The sequence below is a fragment of the Xyrauchen texanus genome, chromosome 32, assembly GCF_025860055.1.
Source record: "Xyrauchen texanus isolate HMW12.3.18 chromosome 32, RBS_HiC_50CHRs, whole genome shotgun sequence".
NCBI classification, from domain to species: Eukaryota; Metazoa; Chordata; class Actinopteri; order Cypriniformes; family Catostomidae; genus Xyrauchen; species Xyrauchen texanus.
In genome coordinates, this window is record NC_068307.1 from 22,312,245 (window position 1) to 22,336,141 (window position 23,897).

General features: G+C 38.2%; 1 protein-coding gene across 4 annotated transcripts in view; it reads left to right on the top strand.

Annotated features, from left to right (window-relative positions):
* The window catches only part of pde4cb (phosphodiesterase 4C, cAMP-specific b), a 132,831-nt gene that overhangs the window by 58,751 nt on the left and 50,183 nt on the right, over positions 1 to 23,897 (top strand). The window contains exon 1 of one of the 4 annotated variants that reach the window (XM_052101172.1): positions 19,222 to 19,861. The exons of the other annotated variants lie outside the window; for them this stretch is intronic. Within the exon in view, the coding sequence (XP_051957132.1) occupies positions 19,779 to 19,861 (83 nt within the window). The 5' untranslated portion in view covers positions 19,222 to 19,778. Of the gene's footprint in view, positions 1 to 19,221; positions 19,862 to 23,897 lie in introns of those variants that run through there. 4 annotated transcript variants of the gene reach the window in all.

Sequence of the window (23,897 nt, forward strand, 5' to 3'; positions counted from 1 at the left end):
TGCTTCTAGCACACTGCAGCCTGCTTGCACCTGTGTCAGCAGTTCACATAACATGGTCTAGTGCATGGCGCTTTGAAATGGGACTCCTTGTGTCACTACATTCAACATAACGTCGAGTGAGTGACAGAAGGGAAATGTTGTATCCCCTTTGCCACGACACTAGACCTACCACTGGAAATGGTCTTTCCTTATTCTCGGCTCCTCAGTGCAAAAACCTGACTGACAGACGCACGGCCGCTTCCCTTTATACCCGTATGTCCGGGGGCGGGACATGCAAATTCTGTCTGCTAATTTCTCATTGGCCTTTTCTCAACTTCAGAGGTACACGAGGCTCTCAAGAAAGACCCCTTGTGTCACTACATTTGACACAACGTCTCGTTTCCTCCATCAGGGAATGGAGGTTACAACAGTAACCATGACGTTTCCTACTATACTGCTATAGTGATTTATTTTTTCTGAATCTGAACTTAAGTTTTTTTAATCCATTTTATAAAAAGATTTGTTCAGTAAATGCAAAACATTTTGCAAAGAAAACTATAGACGTTTTTCACATTTCCAGCAAAAGAACATTATTGCTGGGTAAGCTTTTATAGCAGTGAATGGGAGATAATAGCAAATATTATTTTTGCTTACCCATTTGCTTCAACAACAAAATAAAAAATCCATCATTACATTTTCATGAATTTTCACAAGTTCACAACGACAGTTAGAAGAGAGAAGATGCTAAATTTACTGCCACTCCCTTAGCAGCTGTTTTAGAAATCTCATCGCAGCTGTGCTTACTAGTGTTATGAAACTAGTTCCAGGATACACAAAGCATAATGTGATATTTTACATGAAATAATTGAAAACATTTTAAAAATAAAGAACTGCTTCTTCAGCTTCAACAAAATATTAAATATATGTATAGGAAACATAATTCATATAAATGAAAAATATAATATGATATTTAAACTAAATCATTATATTTTTTTATATAATGCACTACACAATGAATATAGGGTAATCATTGCAATCAATCCTCTGTTAATGCATGCATTATTATCTTGCATCACCAGAGAGCAGCGTTTTTCAAAGCAATTCTCAGAATACACTGCTACTAGGGGGTAAATTATGATGGGGCACATTTTTGATTTACTGTAATTATTACTAATCAGTGTGCATTTTTTTATTAGCGTCTGTAACTTCTTGTTTTATTTTTTCTTTAAGGCAGATTGCTTGATTGCTTGAAAGGATTTGCAGTAATTTGAAGTAGATGATACCTGTTTAGGGGTGCGTTTCCCAAACAACTACGTATCTCACTGCTTAACCATCTTTTTGACATATCAGAATGCTGTTTTCTGCAAAACCCTGGAATAAGCAGTTTTCTTAAGTGTATGTAAACAGAGTCAAATTCTTGACAGAATAAAATTTATATATGGAATAAAATATATAGAAGCCTCAGCGAAGTCAAATGATGTCCACACAGCAAACTAACAAGGAACTAAGTTTCTAACCACAGGTTAACAGCTATAGTTCCAACCACAAATCTTTGTGATGCTGTTTGCGAATGTTTTTTGGAACTTCGTTTTTTGAAATACCAAATGGTTCAGCTATGTTGTTAATGATGGAACTTGCAATCATCATTGGCTAACAATGCTTTTGGGAAATGCACCCCAGATGGGGATGTGGCTTTTCTTATTTCTGGTTGCTAAAGCAAAGCGCACACAACATGACTGAAGCTTGCTCCTGTTTCGTGTTTTGTCTTTTTGGCATGCACTTTTCACAACTATAATCTTCTCCGCTCTGAATATTTATGATCCTGAAATTCGTTCCCCAATGAACTCATGTTCAAATCAATGTAAGGTTGATTCTTGACAACCCCTGGTAAAAAGGCTCCTGCTTCCGACCGCCTCAATTTGATCTTGCACTTTTAACTTTTTAACTTTCCTTTATTTTAATCTGGTTGTCCAACGTTTATCAACTAGTTGCAAAATCAACTTTTTGTGGCTTGTAGTTCATGTCTCATAGTGTACTCCTACACATTGACTAAATTTATTTTTACCACATTTACACATTTACACAGTCTTTCTCTTCTGGACACACTGCCCTCACTCATTTTGTCCAATCAAATGCAAGTAGCAAATAGCAAATCATGTTCATGGCTTTAACGTAAACTTAAGGCTATTGGCTATTTAAAAAAGGGATGGGCCCTTTGATATGTTCCACCCCAACTTCCCATTTCAATAGGAAAAATCTCAACAAAAGAAAGAAAATTCACCAGGACTCTAAACATAAAAGCTTCAGGCCACATCCACACTAATACGTTTATGTTTGAAAACACATCTTTTTCTCTACAATTTAGCCTTCCATCCACACTGAGACAGCGTATTTGACAGCAAAAACTGAGCTTTTAAAAAAGGCTCTCAATCTTTATCCTAAGATAAATTTAAAAACACTGTCTTCGCAATCACGGATTTGTTGTCAGGTGATTCATTCAACCCAAAACACCAAGAAAAAGATGGTGGCCAATTTTACACGGAAGTTTACACGCTGTCCAGCGATGACACAAGGACACTTATGTTTCAGACCCTACATGGAACGGCGATTTTTCACATGTGCAGTTATGCGATTTAAGCGTTTTTATATGTTTTAGTGTGGGCAAGCAACTTTCGGTAAACGCTTGAAAACGACAGGGTGGATTGAGAGCGAAAATGCCATCTTCAAATGTATCCAGATTAATGTGGACGTAGCCTCTGTCTTGTGTCTCTGCTTGGCTTAATTGAAATAATGTTAAAAGCTTTTACAGCATTTGCTTGGTCAGGTTCACCATGTCATCAGTAACATACTGGGACAAAATTCATATTTATATGGAGGGGGATGGGAAAACCACAGTGTGTCTCATGGTTATACAGTAGCAGATGGCTTAACAGTACAAAACAAATGGTCCTGCCTCACTTCTCCATGACACAAGCAATGCCCACCTGTTCCCTTAAGCCCAAATAATCAGTTTCTATTTCCCAACAGAAAAGATAGAACATGAAAATATCAGAGTGAAAAAACTTATAAATATCTAATATACATTTTATATAAAATGAATGCTTGATTGCATTAACTCAAACTAGATTTATTTATTTTTTTGTCAGATTTTTACAAGCAAATGTGAGTGGCACTTGTCGGTGGAAAACTCGCCACCACTTTGCTTTAGTGGGTGGTTTGGGCATTGTTATGAGGTTTCTAAGATGTTGTATGTGGTTGCTAGGTCGTTGATTACTGGCCCAAATCGAAAGAGCCCCAAACTCCCTGCCCCGGTGAGTTCGGTGGCCCCCTGCAGCTTAAGCCTGTGAATTAAAGCGGCCCAGTGATGCTTGCTTTGATAAATGGAACTAATTACTTATCTAGGGTCACGTGCCTCAATCCAGATCAATTCAGGAAATAGTAACATTTTGAACATCTCCTTTATTTTATTAGAGGATTAAGACATTTTACAGACAAGGATTAAAATGACAAAATAATTGGTTTTATTTCTGAGATGATAACTGAATATCACTTGCTGAATTAAACAAAGTGAGGTCAATGTAGTGTGGCAACAATGAAGTACCAATTGATAGATTTGGTACACTCTACATAGGCAACAATTCCAAGCATTATACAAATAAGTCCAACAGAGATGGACTCACAAATGATTCGAATAGGGTTGGCATTAGCATGTTGCTAAACTAACAACGCAAAACTTCAATAAGCAAAAAAGATTTTCTTTTTAAAGCGGCCCAGCAAATGATGAATGCCCTGTGTTATAAACAGTGACATGTAAGACTAGTCTTACATATTTAGTTCACCCCAAAATGCTTCTGCTGCTTGACTTCACGGAGGAAGGATCATTATGAAATTAATATTAGCCACAGAAGAGGTGCATATTTTGCAATCAATACTGGCCCAAAGACTATAGGAAGAGACAACTACATAATTATACATTTTGCATGAACTATTCCTTATTCCTTAGTCCAACCACACATGAAAATTGGACAACTATAATCTAACCTTGCAGGTCGTCTACGGCAGTCTTTACTGGGTGTTTTTAGGGTATATTTGCATTTATTCACATGCGATTGCAATGTTTCCCACGGGATTTTGTGATACTATGGGGGGTGGAACTCCGACCCTCTAGGGGTGTCCGGGGGCATACACATTTTAAAGTTAAATACTTCCATCTGGTGCACTTTGAGAGCAAAATAAAGAGGCTAGTGTTGTACTCTTGTAAACAGTTTTGTGCTCTTAAAGCTGCAGTAGGCAACTTTGAAATAAATTTAATTGAGAAACAGCGCCCCCAATTCTTCCCCATATACATGATGCTCTTCACCTCCAGCCAGGGTTTAATTGACAGCTGTTCACAAACAGAGAAAAGGCCTGCCTCGCCAAAAGCGATTGGCTAAAATTTGCAGGATTGACACTACCTGACCCACAATTTTCACTCAGAGCTAGAGTCTGTGGTGCTAACTAATCTCTCACAGGGCCTCATTTATCAAGACACCATGTTTATATAGAAATGTTTTTTCAATGAATAAATATTACCTACTGTAGCTTTAACAATTTGTTTCAATATACTATATTGTGTGAATATATATGAAGATGCCCCCTCTCTCAGTTTGCTTAATATATCTTTTAGTTACATTGTGCTTACATGTGGTCAAACGTATGTCGAGTAAAAAAAGGTGTTTCACGAATATGACGATTCATTTCCATACAAACTCACTATGACCCAGCCAACCTGTACAACAATTATATTGTATTGTATTGTGCAATAGTAAAATATTTCTGCCTTAAATTCTTCACTTTCATACATTATTTTAAGGCTCTCTGATTAACTCACAAGCCCTTATTTCTCATGAAGGAAGACTTTGAGATTGTGTTTCTTGCATTTGATCATCTCCACAGAAATAGAGCAGGACATCTGCTCTGTCTCACTGCTGCACTGCGTGAATAAACCTCACTTGCATTACATGGCCGTTAATTGAAACTGTAGACCGTTGCGTTCACAAAATGAACAAGTTTATACCTTGTTATTTTTCACAGGAGTTTGGCGAAAGTCTCTGTAGACGGCGTGCACATCAGAACGCTTGAGAAGTGATTCAACTTCACCTCTGAATGACACAAATGCATCAGACAACATGCAGGGAAAGACAAGGCTTAATCCAGCTTTAACTGTTTGTATTCAGTAAAAGGGACTCGGTGTTCGAAACTACACGACTATCACTGGCGAGTGAAATGTTAATTTCATTATTGAAAGTGCGGCATCATTTTATTATGCCTCACTTTACTTGTTGCCAGTGGCTAATAACAGATTTTTTGGTCTCAGAGTGAGTAATTTACTCGCATATGTGAGTGATTTATTCGCAATGTAGAAGGCTGAGTTAACGTTACTTACCTCAAAGATCTGTCATCCTTCTCAACCAAATAATGGAGGGAATACTCCAGTGCATATATATCTGCGAGTGTGTGAGTGCATGAGTTTACAGCAAAACGCATGAGAGACACAGCCTTTTATTTGATGTTATTGTGAGACTGAGAAGTGCAAAAATATTTTAAGAAAAGTGTATAAATGTTTTCGGTTCATTATGAGATCATGGAGGGGCAAATTAGACTAGTCAATTAATGGGAAACACTGCGATTGTATTAGCTACTCATGTGCTGAATGTTTTTGGCTAATGCTGGACATTACTGAATGATGCGCTTCAGAGGGGATTTAGAAGTGGGTATACGCAATGCAGACTTATAAAGAAATGGGTATAGGCCTACTCCATATACCTGCGTATACCCTGCACTACGTCCCTGCTATAGCCCATGTGATCATTGTAATGTTACCATTTTCATTTTTGTACAACTTGATTAATCCTTTCTAAGAATGAATTCTAACAATGTTTTTCTTTTCTTTCTTTAAGATTTTATACATAAGCCTCTGACATTATGACCAAAGGCTTGTTCAAACAAAATCCGTTTTTCCAGTACGAATGTTCGTGCTTTTGTACAATAGTTTCCGATGCCGCTATTCATATAGAGTCCGACAAATCATTCTACGACAATCCGAAGGGTTTTTTTATGGAAAGTGTTAAATTTATTTTCTTTTCATACTGCAATAAAAACTGAATGACCAATGAGAAAAGAGCTTCATGACAGTCACTGCAGCTGCTCAATCCAGTGTGTCTAATGTACAGGCAAAAACCGGCATTGGACGTGCAGCTGGTATACACCTGAAAATTATATATTGACAAAGAGAAGGGCAGGGGTGGGCCATGACACATCCCCAGCCCCAAATCGGGCAAATCAGCCGAGGAGAGGGATAAGTGCAATGAGATGCGGCAGTTCGGGATAGAGAGAGCTACTGGCAGCTGCCTTGTATTCGTTTATGTTTGTGTCTTTGTGTTTCAGTATATTAAAAACATTAATTTGATGCTTCGTCCGATTCCAGCCTCCTCCTTTTCATTGAACCCTGTTACATATATACTTAAAATAAACAGTTGTAGTTCATGAACCCTTAGTACAGCAAACAAAATCCTGTTATGCTTTTGAAAATCTGCTTATGGAGTTTTGTCTAATATGCATTATTTCATCACTGTGCCTGTTATGTTCTCATGGCATTAAAAATAGCAGCGAGGTTCAGCAATTCATTTGGACTAAGCTTTATATCCCATAAAAAGATTTGTTACATGCAAGGTTTTAGACATACAAATTGCAGAACCACAGTGCTTTTGTTATTGCAAGCATAATATAACAAAGTATTGCAATAATTTAAATAAAGAAAAGGCAATGAGCCAGTATTTTCTTTTATATTATTTTTAATATATGCATCCTATTTTATACAAAACTGTTGTTCTTAATGTACATTATTTATATCACTGTACCTTGCGTTATATTATCCAGACATTATAAAAGAGAAGTTGGGTTCAGGAGTCCGCTTGTAAGATACGTGTACATAAATACATGTGAAAATATAAATAGCACATATATTTATGCATCAGTGCTCTTCACTCATCTGACTCACATTAAAAAACACAGATTATATGCTCCTCAAAATGCATCAACACCATGGAAAGGACATAATGAAACAGTTATGCCGAATTAGGTAAATAATTGCTTTAACAGCATTCATTATATTAATCCTGTTTCTCATTTCATTTTAATTTTATTCACATTATTATGTTATTTGATCTGTGTGAATAGATCTTCTGTCAGAAATTCCTTTCACAAACTCGTCATGGATTTGGTGTGAACAGGCCTCAAATTTATCTGAATCTGTGATTGCATCAATCTCCGAAAACTCTTGTGTTCTCAGGTGCAAAAATCACTAAATAATTCCACAAATTGACACCAACCTTCAATGTGCTCCAAGTGATCAAGAGCTTAGGGCAGGGTCCAAAATTATCTTTTTAGCCCACCGGTAGATGAAAACATTTGTGGATGAGAATGCTGCCTCGTGCAGTCTCAAAAAGTCCGTAAATCTGCACTTGAGCCATTCAAATATTGCTGTTTTCTAAGTTCTCCGAGTGTCTGAAATGGATGTTGGTCAAGAGAAGACGGTAGAAACAATCAGACAACTTCAGATAATGCTGGATTTTGCATTTTGACTGATGTATGTTTTTCTCAAGCTCTTTATGCTGTTAAGTGTTTATTTACCCATGCAAAAGAGAAATGAGCAGCTTCTGATTATGATTTGAGCAGAGTGTGGAAAATTGTGTGAAGCCATGTTTCAGAACATAAAATTACATAATGTGAAGGGATTGTCCATATTTTCAGGCTTGTAAACAGTGATGGGCACAAATATATGAAAATGTATTTAAAATAAAAACACAAAGTAAATTAAATTAAATGTATCAAAATAAAATACCAAATACTGTGTGGAAAACATTTATAAAAATAAAATACAGTATTTTGTATCTTGAAAATACACAAAATACAGTATATTCAATGAAATACACTTTTAGTCTGAAATCTATCTAGAGCGATTCTGAATGAAAATAACATTTGGTGTGGTACCAAAAAGTTGCAATGCAACATATACGTTGTGTTCATTTACTTCCAAAATTAATCCGATTTTTACACTGACCCCTTTACTTCAGTAACAAACACAACATTTTATTTCATTGCAACAGAATTTGGTGGAATTACAATGAAAATATAATGCTTTACACACTTGACTATCAAGCTAGTAAATAAATAAACAGTTGCTAACACTAAAAAAACGATTAGCTAGCGAGACTAACTGACTAGCTTGCGCTAATGTACTGTGCTAGTGCTAATGCTGTTTTCCACTTGCCAGTGTTCTTTTAGTCCTTCATGTTTACTGTAGGCAAATCTGAATGATGTTCCATTTTAGCTTGCTAGCTAGTGATCTAGCTAACGGTAGTTAGACAACTTGCTAACTGGCTGCAGACTAGTTTTGATTTCCTCAGTATTGACAAGCATTGCATTGGCTGGCGAGAAGTATCTACTATAATATTTGAATAGAAATTAAATAACAGTTGCCAGCAATTATAAAAATTTTGGCAAAAAGTAGAATCAACCGTCACATCCTCACCTTATCTTACTTCACATTTCCTTGCAGGAACACAGAAAACTTTCATTCTGTTCTCCACAGGGCCTGCAAAATCAACATGGATATGATGCCATGACTTTTCAGGAAAATCCCAGGGGTGCAGCGGAGCAGGCTGTGGAGTGTTACGTTTTCGCTGACATGAAGGACAAATTCTTGCTTTTTCCTCAATTTGTGCATCAACTCCTGGCCTCCAGAAATAGCTCCTTGCTATCTCCTTCATTTGAATAACTCCATAGTGTCCTGTGTGTAACTGTTTCAAGACTGGTTAATGTAATGCTGTCAGAATAATCACTCTTCTTCCCCACAACAATCAACCAGACTGCACTGTGAGCTCATGTCGCCGTGAGATATAAGGCCTTTGATTTGGATCCTCGCTTTTACTCTTGCCTGACATTACTATGTCCATGACTGTAGATAACACTGGGTCATTACGGATGCCCTTATGCACTTGCAAAGCAGTCACAGGGGTGTTTTCTACCTGTTTGAAGTAGAACATTTCAGCTGCCTGCTTGTCTTTGTTGCTGTCTCGCAAAGGCAATCTGAAAAGGCCATCTGCATTGCAGTGCCATTCTGATTTGCAATACTTGATGTCATAAATGTGTGCAGAAAACAACAAGGCCCACCTCTGCATCAATGCCAAAAACTTGCAAAAAATGGAATTGAGTGGGCAGTGATCAGTTAACTGAGCAAACTTCCTCCCAAAAATATACTGATGAAATTTCCGCACACCAAAATCAATGCTCAGTGCTTCTCTCTCTATCTGAGCATAATTTGTTTCTGTCTTTCTCAACGATCTGGAAGAAAATGCGATTGGTGTCTCTTGTCCATCTGGCATGATGTGGGATAGCACGGCTCCCACACCTTATGTTGAAGCATCACAAACCAGTTGTAACGGTAAAGAGGGATCAAAGTGTGTCAAAGCAACATCTCTTTTGCTTTCTGAAATGTCTCTTGACATTTAGGTGTCCACTTCCAATTTTTATCTTGACACAATAACCTGTGCAGCGGTTTCAACAATGATGCCAAATCTGGAATTAAACGGCCATAGTATAGCAACCCCAAAAAGGAACAGAGCTGAAGTGATTCCAAAGGGAAGACATTGATACCTCTAAAGCCCCTTGTGTGTGAAAATGGTAAGCAACTCTCTTGACTGTTTTTCTACATGCATTTGCAGGTAGACTTTATTTAAGTCAATTTTGCTTAATTTCTGGCCTCTTGCCAGCCCTGCAAACAGGTCCTCGAAATGAGGCAGTGAATATTGATCTGCTGTCAACACTGGATTTAGAGTGACTTTAAAATCACCACAGATCCTGACACTAACATCTTTTTTTATTACTGGTACAATGGGTGTTCCCCATTCACTCACACTTACTGGTTCTGTGACACCATCCTTTATTAGTGCCTCTAAACCTGCCTCAACCTTTGGTTTCAACACGGATGGCAGCAGACGTACTTTCAAAAACTTTGGTGTACTCCCTGGCCTTATGTCCAATTTCACAGTGATTTCCTTCATGCTACCTAATTCTGGCTTAAAGACTTAAGCATGTCTCTGTAAGACAGCATCTAAATCCATCTTTTTAGGTACCATCATGTGTATGGACAACCAGTCTAGCTTAATCTGATTAAAAGAAAGGTGCTCACCCTTAACTACGTAGAGTGGCAGCTTTTTTCTCTGTCCATTTATGCTCGCTGTGACTTCAGTAAACCCCCTTTACGGCTACAGTTTCTCCTGTGTATGTTTTCAATCTATGTCTGCAGGTTTGAGAGGTAAATACTTTTGTGTTTGTTGGTACACTGTGTCGGACACAAGAGACATTGCTGCACCAGTGTCAATTTCCATGTTCACTGCCTGTCCCTCCAACAACGCAGTGACGCTATACACTTAGTAACCTCTAATGATAGTCAACACATACAACAATAACTCATCCTCAGAAGTGCCAGTGTACTCCACTTTTCCTTGTTCCACTGCATGGATGTGTTTCTTTTTCTGTCCCTTTGTCACTATTCTCTTGTTCACAGACATTTTTTCGTTGATATTTTTATTTCTGCATGCCGCTCGATGTGTCCTTTTTTTCCACAACAGTGGCAATCCATGTCTTTACACCAGCATGCAGAGGGAGAATGACCAACCCTACTACGACAGAAACATGGGCCTTGGTTGTTTGCTGGTCTCTCAGATTGTATTTTGTGTACTTTACTGTTTGCATTCAACTGTTGGGCTTCTTTTTCAACCAGCTCCATGGAAACGCTCAGGTCTATCGCTCTTTGCAAAGTCAAATTACTCTCTGTTAGCAAGCGTTTCTGTATGGCTTCACACAGAAGACCACACACCAATCTGTCCCTCAACGTGTCATTCAAAGATTCATTAAACTCACAATGTTCAGCCAGTTTCTTCAGCACTGCCACAAACATTGTCACTATTTCACCTTCTTGTTCATTGCGCCAATGAAATCGGAAACGTTCAGCAATATCTAAGTGTTTTGGTGAAAAATGTGCTTTAAGGGTATTCACTATTTCCTGAAACGTTTTACTACCAGGTTTCTCTGGCTGAAGGAGGTTTTGCAGCAGATTGTAGGTTTTTGAACCCATTACACTTAAAAAAAAGTGGGTACAACTTTCTATCCCTAAATCGCATTAGCTGCTATAAAGTACTCAAAACGTTTCGTATATGAGCTTCATTGCTCAATACTTTCATGAAAAGAACCCATACAACCAATAAATGCAGACATTCCTTCAGTATTTTCACTATTCTGATGCAAACAGTCTATTCACTTATCTGAAATCATTGTTTTTCCTCCCTCTCTCCTCCCAAGTCATTGACAGCATTTAACGCGATTGTTTTTCATCATCTTCACAATGCAAACCCGATCAGCATTTATCGAACTTTTGGGTGGGTTTTCGTTGTCCTCATTGCCAATTCTATTGCATATAAATCTTTTCTTTAACCTTTTTATTTGGCTTGAAAACACGACACGGAGGCATGAGTCATTGCCCCTTATTCTACTTTTTCCTCCTTTACTGAGCATGTGCAATTTCTTTAGATTACAACACAGCACAGAGGATCATGGGAAATGTAGTTCACAAATATACAGACATGAAATGAAATACACAACCCTAACTGAGACTTTGGATGAGAAGCGGTACTAGCTAATTAGAGCCATTCCATTTAAAGACCTTCAACCAAATTGCCGTATTACATCGCAAAATTCACCAGCCAAACAGAAAATGGACCTGCATTTGGCGCTTGATGGGTGTTAATTTTGGACCCTGGCTTATGGTGTTCTAGTTAAACCCATAGGCATGGGTTCCAGCAGTAGTGGGCACTCGTGCAACGTAAGCAACAGGTTTGGGGAGTAACGGAATACATGTAACGGCATCACGGATTTAAAATACAAAATATAAGTAACTGTATTTCACTACAGTTACAATTTAAATTATTGGTAATTGAATACAGTTACAGTCAAAAATATTTTGATTACTGAAGAGATTACTTTTGCATTTTATTGTCATTTGTTCATAAAGCTTCACTTACAGCTTTAAACAGATTTCCCTTTTATCATATTCTAGACTTGTGTGAGGTAGGATTAGGTGAAGCACGATCTGCTGTGATGTCGCAATTGAGTGGCATTTTGGGATTTGGAGCTGTCTGAGGCGTAGTTGTGTAGGTTCGCACCCTCTGTCTAAATCGAGGGGTTGAGGATTTGTTAGCAGAAACTTCAATTGCCGACTTAAGGAAGTGCAATGGACTTCCAAAATGGTGGAAGCGAATCCCTCAAAGGGATGTGCTTAGGGAAGTTAGTAAGTAGACATGTAAGTGAAGTGGAACACAGTCTTTAAGCTTGCGAAGATGTCTGTTAGCCCCATCTGCTGGTTGAATTTTGTGAGAACAGCTTTGTTCTGATTTGATAGCTGTGTTTGCTGTAAAATCATGATGTGACAGGAAATGGAGCACAGATGGTAGTGAACCGATATGGTGTTTAACACCAGCTGTTATAACAATGATGATGAAGGTGAATATAATAAGGATAAAGATCAGGATAATCTGTGCATGTGTACCATTTTGCGGTGCCATTTAAAATAAAATAAAAAATGCTTAAACTGGTTTGCATTAAAATACAATTATGCATCACATTCTCACATTCATCACAACAAAATCAGAGTTAAACAGTTTTGACTTTTTTTTTTGGAACGTGTCAATTTATGAAACACAGACTGCAGTGGAAGAGGGGAAATTATTGTAGTTCACATAATTTATGCTTGCAATTTTGAGTTACTGTACATGGAATGTTTTTACTTGTGTACTGCATCAAATTCAAGAATTTGACTCTGGCCTTCAGGACAGCCAATGGAACCACATCCTCTTACTTCAATTCACTTCTCCAAGTCTATGAATAAACTCACCCTCTGCAATCTATGAACGAGTGGCACCTGGTGGTCCCATCACAAAGAGGCTTAAAGTCTATTTCATGATCTTTCAGTTTTCTGTTCCACTGTGGTGGAAGTAGTTTCCAACATCCACACAATCTGCTGATATCATCTCAGCATTCAAGAACCAGCTGAAAACACATCTGTTCTGCAAGCACTTAACCAATTCACACTAATTGCACGTACTATTTAATTTAACTTTAATTTTGCACTTACTGTTCACAAAAAAAACAAACTTGTCTCTTTCTTCTGCGCTAGCACTTATACTACTCCAGCCACCTTGAGAACTTGGCAGTACAACACTGTAGATATTGTTGAACTTTATATGACAAATTGCTGCTATGTTCCTCATTTGTAAGTCTCTTTGGATAAAAGCTTCTGCTAAATGAATAAATGTAAATGGCTGAGAGGTGAAATAATGAATTCAAAACAGCAACAACTCACTCTGGCAAGATTAACAAAGATTGCTCCAATTATAATCAAGAAAGAGACCAAAGTGATGTAATAGACACCACGTTCAGATTTTTTTTCTGAACTTATGTCAAAGCCAGCTCTTGTTGGTATAAAGAAGCTATCTGAAATTACTTTGAATGTTTATACATGTATTTGTTCTCAAAACTAAGGAGCAATACTCCTTAAAATCTGGGTAAGGCCAGGAGCGTGTAATAAGTTTAAGCTTAAAATGTAAAAAAGCTTAGAATGATGTAGAAATATGAATTTGTATATAAACGTTTTTCAAATGACGCTAAAATAGGCAAATCATATATCAAATGAAAGCTCTGTAATGACCTAAGTTTGGGCCAACGTAATAAGCCGTCAAAAGTTGAAAACAAAAAGGTTGCAATGGCCATGGGAAAAAAAAGAAAGAAATGAAAATAAAGAAACATGCTAAACAAGGACAGGTGAGCTGACTATATCAAACAATCAATTAACTATGGAGTCAAGAAAGCTTACTTCCCGATGAAAAGAAAAAACACAGAAATAAATCTTCCGTGTCAGCTTATTTCCCTACTCTATCTATTGTGATCTGTTTGAACTAATACCAAAGACAAACCCAACATCCAAACACAGGAGCAGGTTACCTGGTGCAGCAGCCATAAAGTGCAGCCAGCACTTTTTAAATAGGCATGACTTCAAGGGTAGCTTGTTAAAAGTCTACGCCCTCATCTAATTGGCAGCCTCACACAGGAAAAAACAAAAGTAAAAGAGCAGTGGCATGTAACAGCTCTTATTTATTTTGTCGCTATAACGCCACAGTTCGAATGGTTATCAAAATCAAAATCACAAAGTGAAATATGATCCCTGTAAGACAACAAAGACAAACGTCTCATGTATGCTCTGTTCACTGTGTCTGACAGCCCCAAGTAGCCTCAAACACTACATCAGCTTTTACTATAGGCCGTTTTCTTCAAACACTCGACTGTCCCAACATTTTTGCAGCGTGTTGCAATCTTCTGATTGTAAACTAATGTACATTTTTTTTTAAAAAAGTATATGGTGAATATAATTTACAAATTAATTTTGGGATTGTAAAATTAAACCAGTATTTTGCAATAGTCAGCTGTATGTGTATAAGGTGAGCTTTTAAATTTGGGTGTGAAAAATTGCAGGTGGCAGCCTAAATATGCGCCAGACCTTACAAAGATGATGCGCCATGATTGTTTGTGATCAGTTTATGTAGTAACATAAGCCGTTATTGTTCAATGATTTTGTAATGACATTCAATTCCTTTAATGGTTCTTGAACGTCTGCACTGATGTGGACAGAACACTGTACTAAAATACTCGCAACAGTGTTTCCTGCACCATGCAGCTAGAATTTTTTATTTTATTTTAGCTGAGTTGTGAGTTTGCTGTATGAATGTGATAACAGAGAGAGACATGTAATACTACACAAAAAAAAAGAAATCAATTTTGTGTGATCAGTGTAATCCAATTTAAGAATTCATCATTTAGGAACCAAACCACTGTAACCCGCACACACAAACACAAGAGAAGACAGTCACAATGTCGGAGAAAACTGCTTTATTCCAACAAAGCAGGCAACAGCACAAAAACAGGGCAAATCCAGTGAAGAATGGTCAGGGTGAGCGTTAAATCGAAGCCGGGGAATCAAGATAGGGTAAAGGGGCAAATCCAGGAGAGAGTGGTCAACGAGAGCGTAGGGGGTCAAAGCCGGGGTAATCAGAATAAGAATAACAAGTGGGAGCAAAAGACAGCGGAACAAGGGGAGCCGGCAAACTAAGAGGTGAACGAGAGGAGGTCAAAACTAGACGAGACTAGCGGGGGCAAAGACACGGGAAACTAAATACAATAACCAAAAACCGTGAGACGAAAGGGTAGTGATATATATAAGAGCAAGTGCAGGTGTAAACCATGACAGGTGATGAGACGAGTGCAGGTGAAACTAATGTGCAGGAGTGCAGATGACGCGAGTGCAGGTGGTCATAATGTTCTGGGGGATTGGAAACGCGTGAGAAACTCGAGGAAGGGAGATTGCCTACGAGCATGTGAGCGAGTAGGAGCAAAGTGGGCGTGAGGGCTCGAGCGAGCAAAAAGAGCGTGCAAGCTCGAGGGGGCGGAACGAGCGTGGGAGCTCGAGGGGGCGGAACGAGCGTGGAAGCTCGAGGGGGCGGAGCGAGGGAGCGGGGTTCGTGACAACCACTTTGTTTTGATGTGCATCATGCACCTCTGCAGATCACGCGGAGTCCTCCAGACTAAAGACTTGGATGTCTCCTGCGGGTTAACCAGGATTTAAATGATAAAATATGCCAAAACGCAGTTTTGAAGGCAGCAGCCACATAAAGGTTTTGAAAGGAGGCTTTTGTTTGGTTCAGGTTTAGATGTTCTCTGCCCCAGGTTTTGTCTTGCACCCTATTAATTTAGCTCCTGGCTTGTGCACTTTAGAGTACAATTTTTTGAAAGACAACATAACAATCCCTTTCTTCTAGGATTTGTTTGTTTGTTCTTTGTTTTTCTGCTACTGCTACCCATATGTTATTTAGAGCACTGGTTTGCAAAGTCATTTTTAAATTAGGGCTGACATTTTAACACACTAATTCTGTGTGATTTCTTGTATGAAAAATAACACATTAAAAAATGAAGGCAATTAATCATGTCCCCGGACCATAATAAGGTATTTTCCAACATTCTGAGCAATTCAAGCTTGATGTACCACCTTCATGGTTTTATGTCTCAGTCAGCAATAGGCAGTAAGCGCAACTCCATCTGTACTGGCAAAATACCGCACAGAGAGCACAAGATGATGACGCTTTATTACGTTCAAACACAGCTTGAAGTAGCACAACTCTGAATGCAGGGGCCTCTGTTTTTAAACACGCTTTAAAAATATCTTAACTCTGTTTAAAAACTAGGAGTGTCCCGGCACCATTTTTTGAGGATGAGTATGAGAACCGCTACTTCCTTTATTAACATTTCAGTCAACTGAAAATAGAAAAAAATTATTTTCAACATAATATTGAATTATTTTTTATAAAATGAAGCACTTTTATACAGAACCTCACAGCACAATCCAAAATACAACAATGTCAAATATAGTGAAGAGCATACAGTAATAAACAGAGTATCACAAATGTGAGATATTGCTTCGATATTATACAATTACTATTGATTTATTTTTATTATTTTAGTAGTATTATTACAGTGAATATTACATAATTATAAAGTTGTCATACTTTTTTACCATTTAAATTGAGCCAATTCCATTTCTGTGTGTGTTTGACAGTAGCTTCTCACTTCTGGAAAAGCTGATCACTCAATGTAATTATTAAACCGCAAAAGGCTGCTATTAATTAAAAAAAAATATGTAGCCTGGATGTGCCTCACAAGTGAATTAGTGATCTGCTGTCATGTGCTACAAACAAAGCATGCAGTGCTCATGATGGTGTTTTCTGTGTATGAGCCAAGGAGCTCTAAAAGATATGAGCACTTTGTGTCTTTATGTCGGCAAAACACCGGCTCCACACATTCACTTTGACACACACAGCAAACTAAATATTTATCTTATTCAGTCCCAGCCTTTGCGGTTTAATAATCTCACTAGGACATAACATGATTTACATTTTTGAGTTGAATGTTTATGTAATAACATTCGTATGTCAGATGGTATTGGATTTTGGTATCAGGCATTTTTACAAGTACGTGTACAAGTACATGAGTGCGGTGTCAGACCCGATTCCAATATTGGCATTGGAACATCCCTACTAAAACACTGTGTTCATAACGTGATTCAACCAAAGTGATACATACTGTATGTCATAATTTGATCACAAATTTTAATTGATTGACAAGCCCTAGTTTAAATTGGATTGCAAAATGTATAAAGTATCATATACATATATTTTAATTGACAAAACAAGTAGTTTAAGAAAGACTATACATGTCATTGTGTGTATACATGCATTCCTGGGGTACAGTAAAATAAGTCATGCAGTTTATTATAATCCTTGATTGATATGAATCAAAAGAATGTTGCCTAGTCCTTAAATGTATAGTTTACTCAAAAATGTTCTGATCCCATCCTGCGCACCTGTCCCATTGTTCCCGCTTAACTTACATTAAGCCAAAGAAACATTAATATGGAAACTTTTTTTCTAAACATTTCTCTAGCTTTATTTCTTTCGTGAAACACAATAGAAGATGTTGTCTTCGTCACCAATCATTTTCATTGACTTTTGTTCCCCATTCATTCTGCCTAACATCTCCGTATGTGTGCATGGAACAAAGAAAGTCATACAGGCTTGGAACACAAGAGGGATAGTAAATGATGGCAGAATTTTCATTTTTGATTGAATTATTCCTTTAAGCTTTTAAACATGCATTTAAAGAGATGACAATTTGCTCAATACAGCAAACATTGGTGGTACTAAGGTGTCTGAGGTACTAAGGTGGCACTTGGTCTGAAAAGTTTAAGAACCACTTTTAGAAGATAGTCAGACTCTGTCATTGGACACAGTAGAGCAACACTTGAGTGACCTGTGCAGATGTTCATTTAAACATTTCTGTTGCCCCAGTATGGCGAAACCAATTTCTCTATTTAAGAAACAAATTCTTCCTGGATTCTAACATCAGGCTATTTTCCACTCAAGGGATAAGACCAGCTGAAGAAATGTTTGAAACTCCACTTTTAGATGATGAATGGTTGTAGCTCTCTTTTTCACATGGAGATGTAATTATGTTTGTAATAAGCAGTCCTCTTTAAGGTTTTCAGAGCTTATTATTTTGTCTGAAGATGTATGTACATTACTTCTGTAAATTAGGAGAACTGCATGCTTGGAAATATTTGTGCTGTTCTTTCTTAAGCACCATTTAGAGGATTTGAAGTGAAGATGCATTTTCTAATAAGAGAGCTTAGAAAATGAGCTAATATTGTGGCTCTTTACAGCTCATCTGGATGATAAAATACAGGCAAAGGTAAAAAATAATAATATTCAACTTCATATTTAATTAAAAACTATATGAACATTCCAATCTCTGTGAGACAGTTCTGAGGAACTCTGAAATTTCCAAATCATAGATGCGGGCAGCTTTAGGCATGTCTGTTTGATGGCACAGACACAGGAAGCGGAGTCCTGTTCTTACAGGAATCATGGCATGTTTGATGAAACAGAACTGTGCTGATATTAAAGCTGACTGCTATGTGTTAAGAATATGGTCTGATCAGACACAAAGTCCAGTTTTAATCGGATTCAGTTCCGAACTGATGCTTTGATCTGGTACAGAACCAAGCTGAAGTTCTGAACAATGTCTCATTATTACACTAAAGTTTTCTGAACTTACATGGTACTGAACTGAAGTTTTGATTAGACATGGTACGAAAGTTTACTTTTAATCAGGCATTGATCAATTTACTTCTGAAGTTCCAAAAGTCATGATCAAGTAAGTCTCTCAATGAATTGAACAAATGTGGTGAAGGAAGCGCAGATACAAGTATGCAGACAACAACATATGCATGTCAGAGCAGCACCCGCTGCGAGTATGTGTGTTGTTATCGTCTCATGGTGTGTGCTTTGCTGTATTGGAAGGCAAACAGGAGCCACCCATCCCAGGCTATTCACAACACAAACACACACAAACACCCACAGATGTACATATGCAACGTGTGACTGCACACCACCCTCCGGGCTCAACGCATTATACTTCCTCTCTCTCTCTCTCTCTCTCTCTCTCTCTCTTACTTGTCTTTTCTTGCTCTTGCCCGCCCATCCAACATTTAGCCAAAGAAACACTAATATAGAAACTTAGCAGGACTTTGTACCCCACAACAGTGTCTCAAGGGAGCCCCACTAAGGTTAAAGGCTGATGTTCTGCTATTTTCCTTTCTTTTATTACTCCTTACTGGAGAGAGAAATCAAAGATTTTCAGATTTTTAGCACTGAGTTTTGAAAGCAAGTTGAAGTTTTTCGAGGTGAGTCCATGTAGAAGTGCAGTTCGGACACAGAACCAAACTGAAGTCCTCATAAGACACCATATCAAACTCTTTTCTGATTGGACATAGTACCGGACTGACATGCAGAAGTGAATCTTATCATGAGGCATCCACTCTTGAGGACTCTATTGTTCATCAGACACTGAGGATTGGATACTGAGAATGGAACCATGATGTCTAGGACTACGTTTTTAGACTTTAACTGTCTGAACATGGTTTTACCTGTCTGCTTACTTGGTTGAGCTTGCGAATACACCGACACTCTTCTGAGGATGTTTCTTACTGAAAAAGTACTGGTAAAAGGCCAAGGTTTATAGCTGTTCTGCAACTCTTTGATATGACGCACAAGTATTCTTGTATCGCCAGGAGGAATTCGCTCTTTAACTATGGCTCTATTAGGAGACGACACTCTTGCATTGGGTATGTTTGCTCATGTATGTTATGACACATACATTTTCTACATACATTTGTTGCAAACAAAACTACACAGTGAGTTAAAGAAAGTAGGGTCTGCTGTTTCAAATAATTTTGCTAACATTAATCATCAAATCACATGCCTTTCTTTGTTCTGTGGAACACATTCACTTTCAATACATGGATAAAGTGTGCAATACATTCTTAAACATTTCTCTTTTTGTGTTGCATGGAAGAAAGTTATGTTCTTTTGTTCTGTTCAATTCAGATTTATTAGTTTGGCACACATCACAGGAGTTGCCATGCCATTCCAAATGTGTATAACTTTCTTTCTTCTGCAGAACACAAACAAAGATTTTTAGAAGAATATTTCAGCTCTGTAGGTCCATGCAATGCAAGTGAATAATGATCAGACCTTTGAAGCTCCAAAAATCGCATCAAGGCAGCATAAAAGTAATCTATAAAACTCTAGTGGTTTAATATATTTCTTCTCAAGAGATGTTAGTTGTGGGTGAGAAACAGATCAATATTTAAGTCATTTTTACTATAAATCTTCACTTTCACTTTTAAAATGTGAAATCATGTAAAGAAAGTAAACATTTAAATGTTTCAAAATTACTAGAAATTACATCTGTGCCAACCAACCCTGTTTTCCCCTTCATGTTTAAGGGTTGGTAATGAAGCAAGAATGGTTTTATCTTGCTATTTGTAATTCTATAGTGATCTTGGGATGTTATGGATGGTATGGAGTTGTGTCTTACATTATGCTATGCAAAATAAATGCAAATTTGAGTGGATATGGTGCATATGTGATGTAGACAGGTAAGTACATCACATTTTCTTTGTGTATATCACCATTTTTTTTTGATTTTCCCTTTCTTAAACTGTCTTTATTGGTCACATTATCCTCTTTAAGCCTGGACTGCTCATGCTTTAAACACACTGAAAAACTGTGTAATAGAAGTCAAATATCGAGTGGCTTTGGCCTGTTATTGCCGAAACTAAAGCGTAGCACTGCTCTATTATTAGGTCTGACCAATCTTTTCCAGATGTGCAAACGTCACATTCAGGCACGTAAGTTTAGCCTATGACACTTGTCTGACTGCATTTTAATTACACTGTCATATTCCATTAGAATCTTTAAACATCCCAAAAATGTCAGTGCAACTGTATACAAACCAGATTGCAACCACACAGACAAAGCAGCATAAATATTGGACATTCTTAGTGTTGAAACCCTAGCAGGAAGCAGAACGCAAACAAGTAGCTACAATGAACTTCTTAAAGATAAAGTGTTTAGACATTAGAATACTTTATACTATCCCACAGTAATTTGCAGATACACCTATAAGTTAGCCATTGTGGATTGATTTAGGAAGAACACTGTGTCTCTGTGGCACTTTCAACCCATTGTTCTGTTGCATTGATCATCATGCATTGATATACCATTACTGGTATTGTTATCTGACGTATTGAATTTAAAAAAAATTTCAGATACCAAAAACCGATACCACACAATGCACATACATCTGCATAGTGCTGCTGTTGTGCAATCGGGTACACAGAGTGCGGGTAGAGACACAGGAGTCTATGGGAGCGCTTATTCCTTTCTCATGAGTAGAATTAGGAAGTTTGATTAATTTGTCAATTAGTTTGTTAGGATGTTTCAAAACAGACTTGTCTTACAGTGATCAGATTACCGTAACACATCACACACAATAACACTGCTCAACATCAATGTCTGTGCCCTTGACATGATAAAGAGAAAATGTGAACAACCCAAGAGCAGTAAAAATAACTCATACGACTAAAATAATATTTATTGTATTTGTGTTCACTAAACTAATTAAGATAGCCCACAAAAAAACATTGTGTTCCTTTAAATGACTATGACATTCAGTCGCATGGGCTATCTATATGATACTTCTAGGTCCTTTTTTTAAGCTTTAAAGTGAGTCACTATCAACTGCCATTGTATTGAAAAGATGGACTATATAGAGACATTTATTAATATTTTTCATTTTGTGTTCCGCTTAAGAAAGTTGCACATGTTTGTAATGTTGTAAGGGTAAGTAGCCTAAATAATGACAGAATTTTCATTTGTGGATAAACTATTCCTGTAACATTGCGGTTGACATGGGACATGTTCCCTTAATTTTGGCATGAATCCTACATCACTGCCCCAACCAAATCCTCAATTTAGGGAGTTTCTCAAGATGTCCCACAGAAAACTATTGCTCAGATTAGAAACATTTAGCTTGATGAAATTGAATAAAAGTTTCCAAATATCATTTGTTTGTCTGTACATAAAGTATGTTGTTATTGTTGGATGAAAACAGCATTCAAGTGTGGATGCTGAGGCGTAACTGTATTGAAATTAATGTATTTTCAAATGGAAATGTACAAGTGTGGCCTTGTAAGCTATTTGTTTACAGTAACTTGTTGGAAATTTCACGGAAAAGTGTTTACATTTTAAATAAACCTGGGGTAATGCCTATATACACTGCTTGGCCACAAAAAAGTTGCCGTTTTGATTTAAATATGTAGATACTTATGAGCCTATGGTTGGATCATTATTACAGTGATTAATGTGTTTATAGGTTTTTTATTTTTACCCTATTAACTGATGTAGTGTGTAGCTTCTCATTTTGTAAACAACCATGTCGGAAGTTGTATCCTGTGATTGTGGAAAAGATGTTCCCCTTCTGTCACTCACTCGATGATGTGACGTCGATTGTAGTGACACAAGGGGTCTTTCTTGAGATCCTTGTGTACCTCTGGATTTGAGAAAAAGCCAATGAGAAATTGGCAGACTTCCCGCCCCTGGACATATGAGTATAAATGGCGTGTGTCAGTCAGTCAGATTTTTTCTTCGGAGCCGAGCGGTTGTGCAGCAGCAAGCTGAGATTCACTACTGCTCCACTCACCTCTATCAGAGCATTGCTGTTGGATCTACTGATTTCCAGTGGGTACTCAGGCAGGCAATGATCACCCTCGTGGTCCAGGAACATCACTTGTGGCTAAACCTGGTCAAGATGCACAACGTTGACAAAGCCTGCTTTCTCAACGCCCCCATCTCCCAGCTTGGTCTCTTCAGCAACACTGTCGACGACTTCGCCCAGCAGTTTTCGCCAGTAAAGTGGCAGACGGAAGCGATCTCACACATAATGCCGCGGCGCCGCCCTAGCACAGCCCGCACCCCTGCAGCTTCATCCAAACAACAGGCAGCTCCGCCTCAACCCGGGCCCAGCTCTCAGCCCCAGCATTGAGCGCCCCGCAGGTGGCATACTCATCCTGTATTTTATCAGGTCCAAGCCAGTAGAACTCGGTAACATGAAACAACTGACCGGGTGTACCTCTTGACCTCATGCCTTTCCCCTCTACTGTGGTGAACACATGTGCGCTTAGCCCAGGAGATCTCACTAACTCGGCTCCCTGGATGACTCCTCCTTAGCCCTCTGGCCTGCGAAATCAGCGGAGAAATTTGGGACCAGACCCACTATGAGCTTCAAGTGCTCTCTAATGGGGTAGGGCTCCACAGGCCTAGTTCACTCTTCATGCAACTGCCTGTGATGTATTTTCCGCAGTACGAGTTAGCGGACCTGCGTTTCCCTTAGGCAGTCTCTCTACCCTGGTCGCTGTGTTTGTAGATCTCCTCCCTTACTAGGTAGGACCTACCACCACGGCACTTCCACATGTGGCTTAACAACCAATGTGACATATTGGCCACATGTTACCTCTCCCCAGCCTGAGCAGGATGTGGTCTCCGCAGAGTCTTTTCCCCCTGAAAGAATAGGAACGGTAAAGAACGCCTTCTCCGAAGCGTTTTATAGCATTAAGATGCTCTATGATGAGAAACATATAGAGAGAAAAGGCTGCGGCTGGCCGGCTTGCTCCCATGATAGTCATGTCGCTTGTTCACATCAAGGAAAGATAACAACTAAGGAGATTACTGAAAGAAGTTGGCCTCACATTGTAAAAATTGACAGTAGAACTCACTGCTATGTTTAATAGTGAAAGTAAGAGCATTTCCACACACATA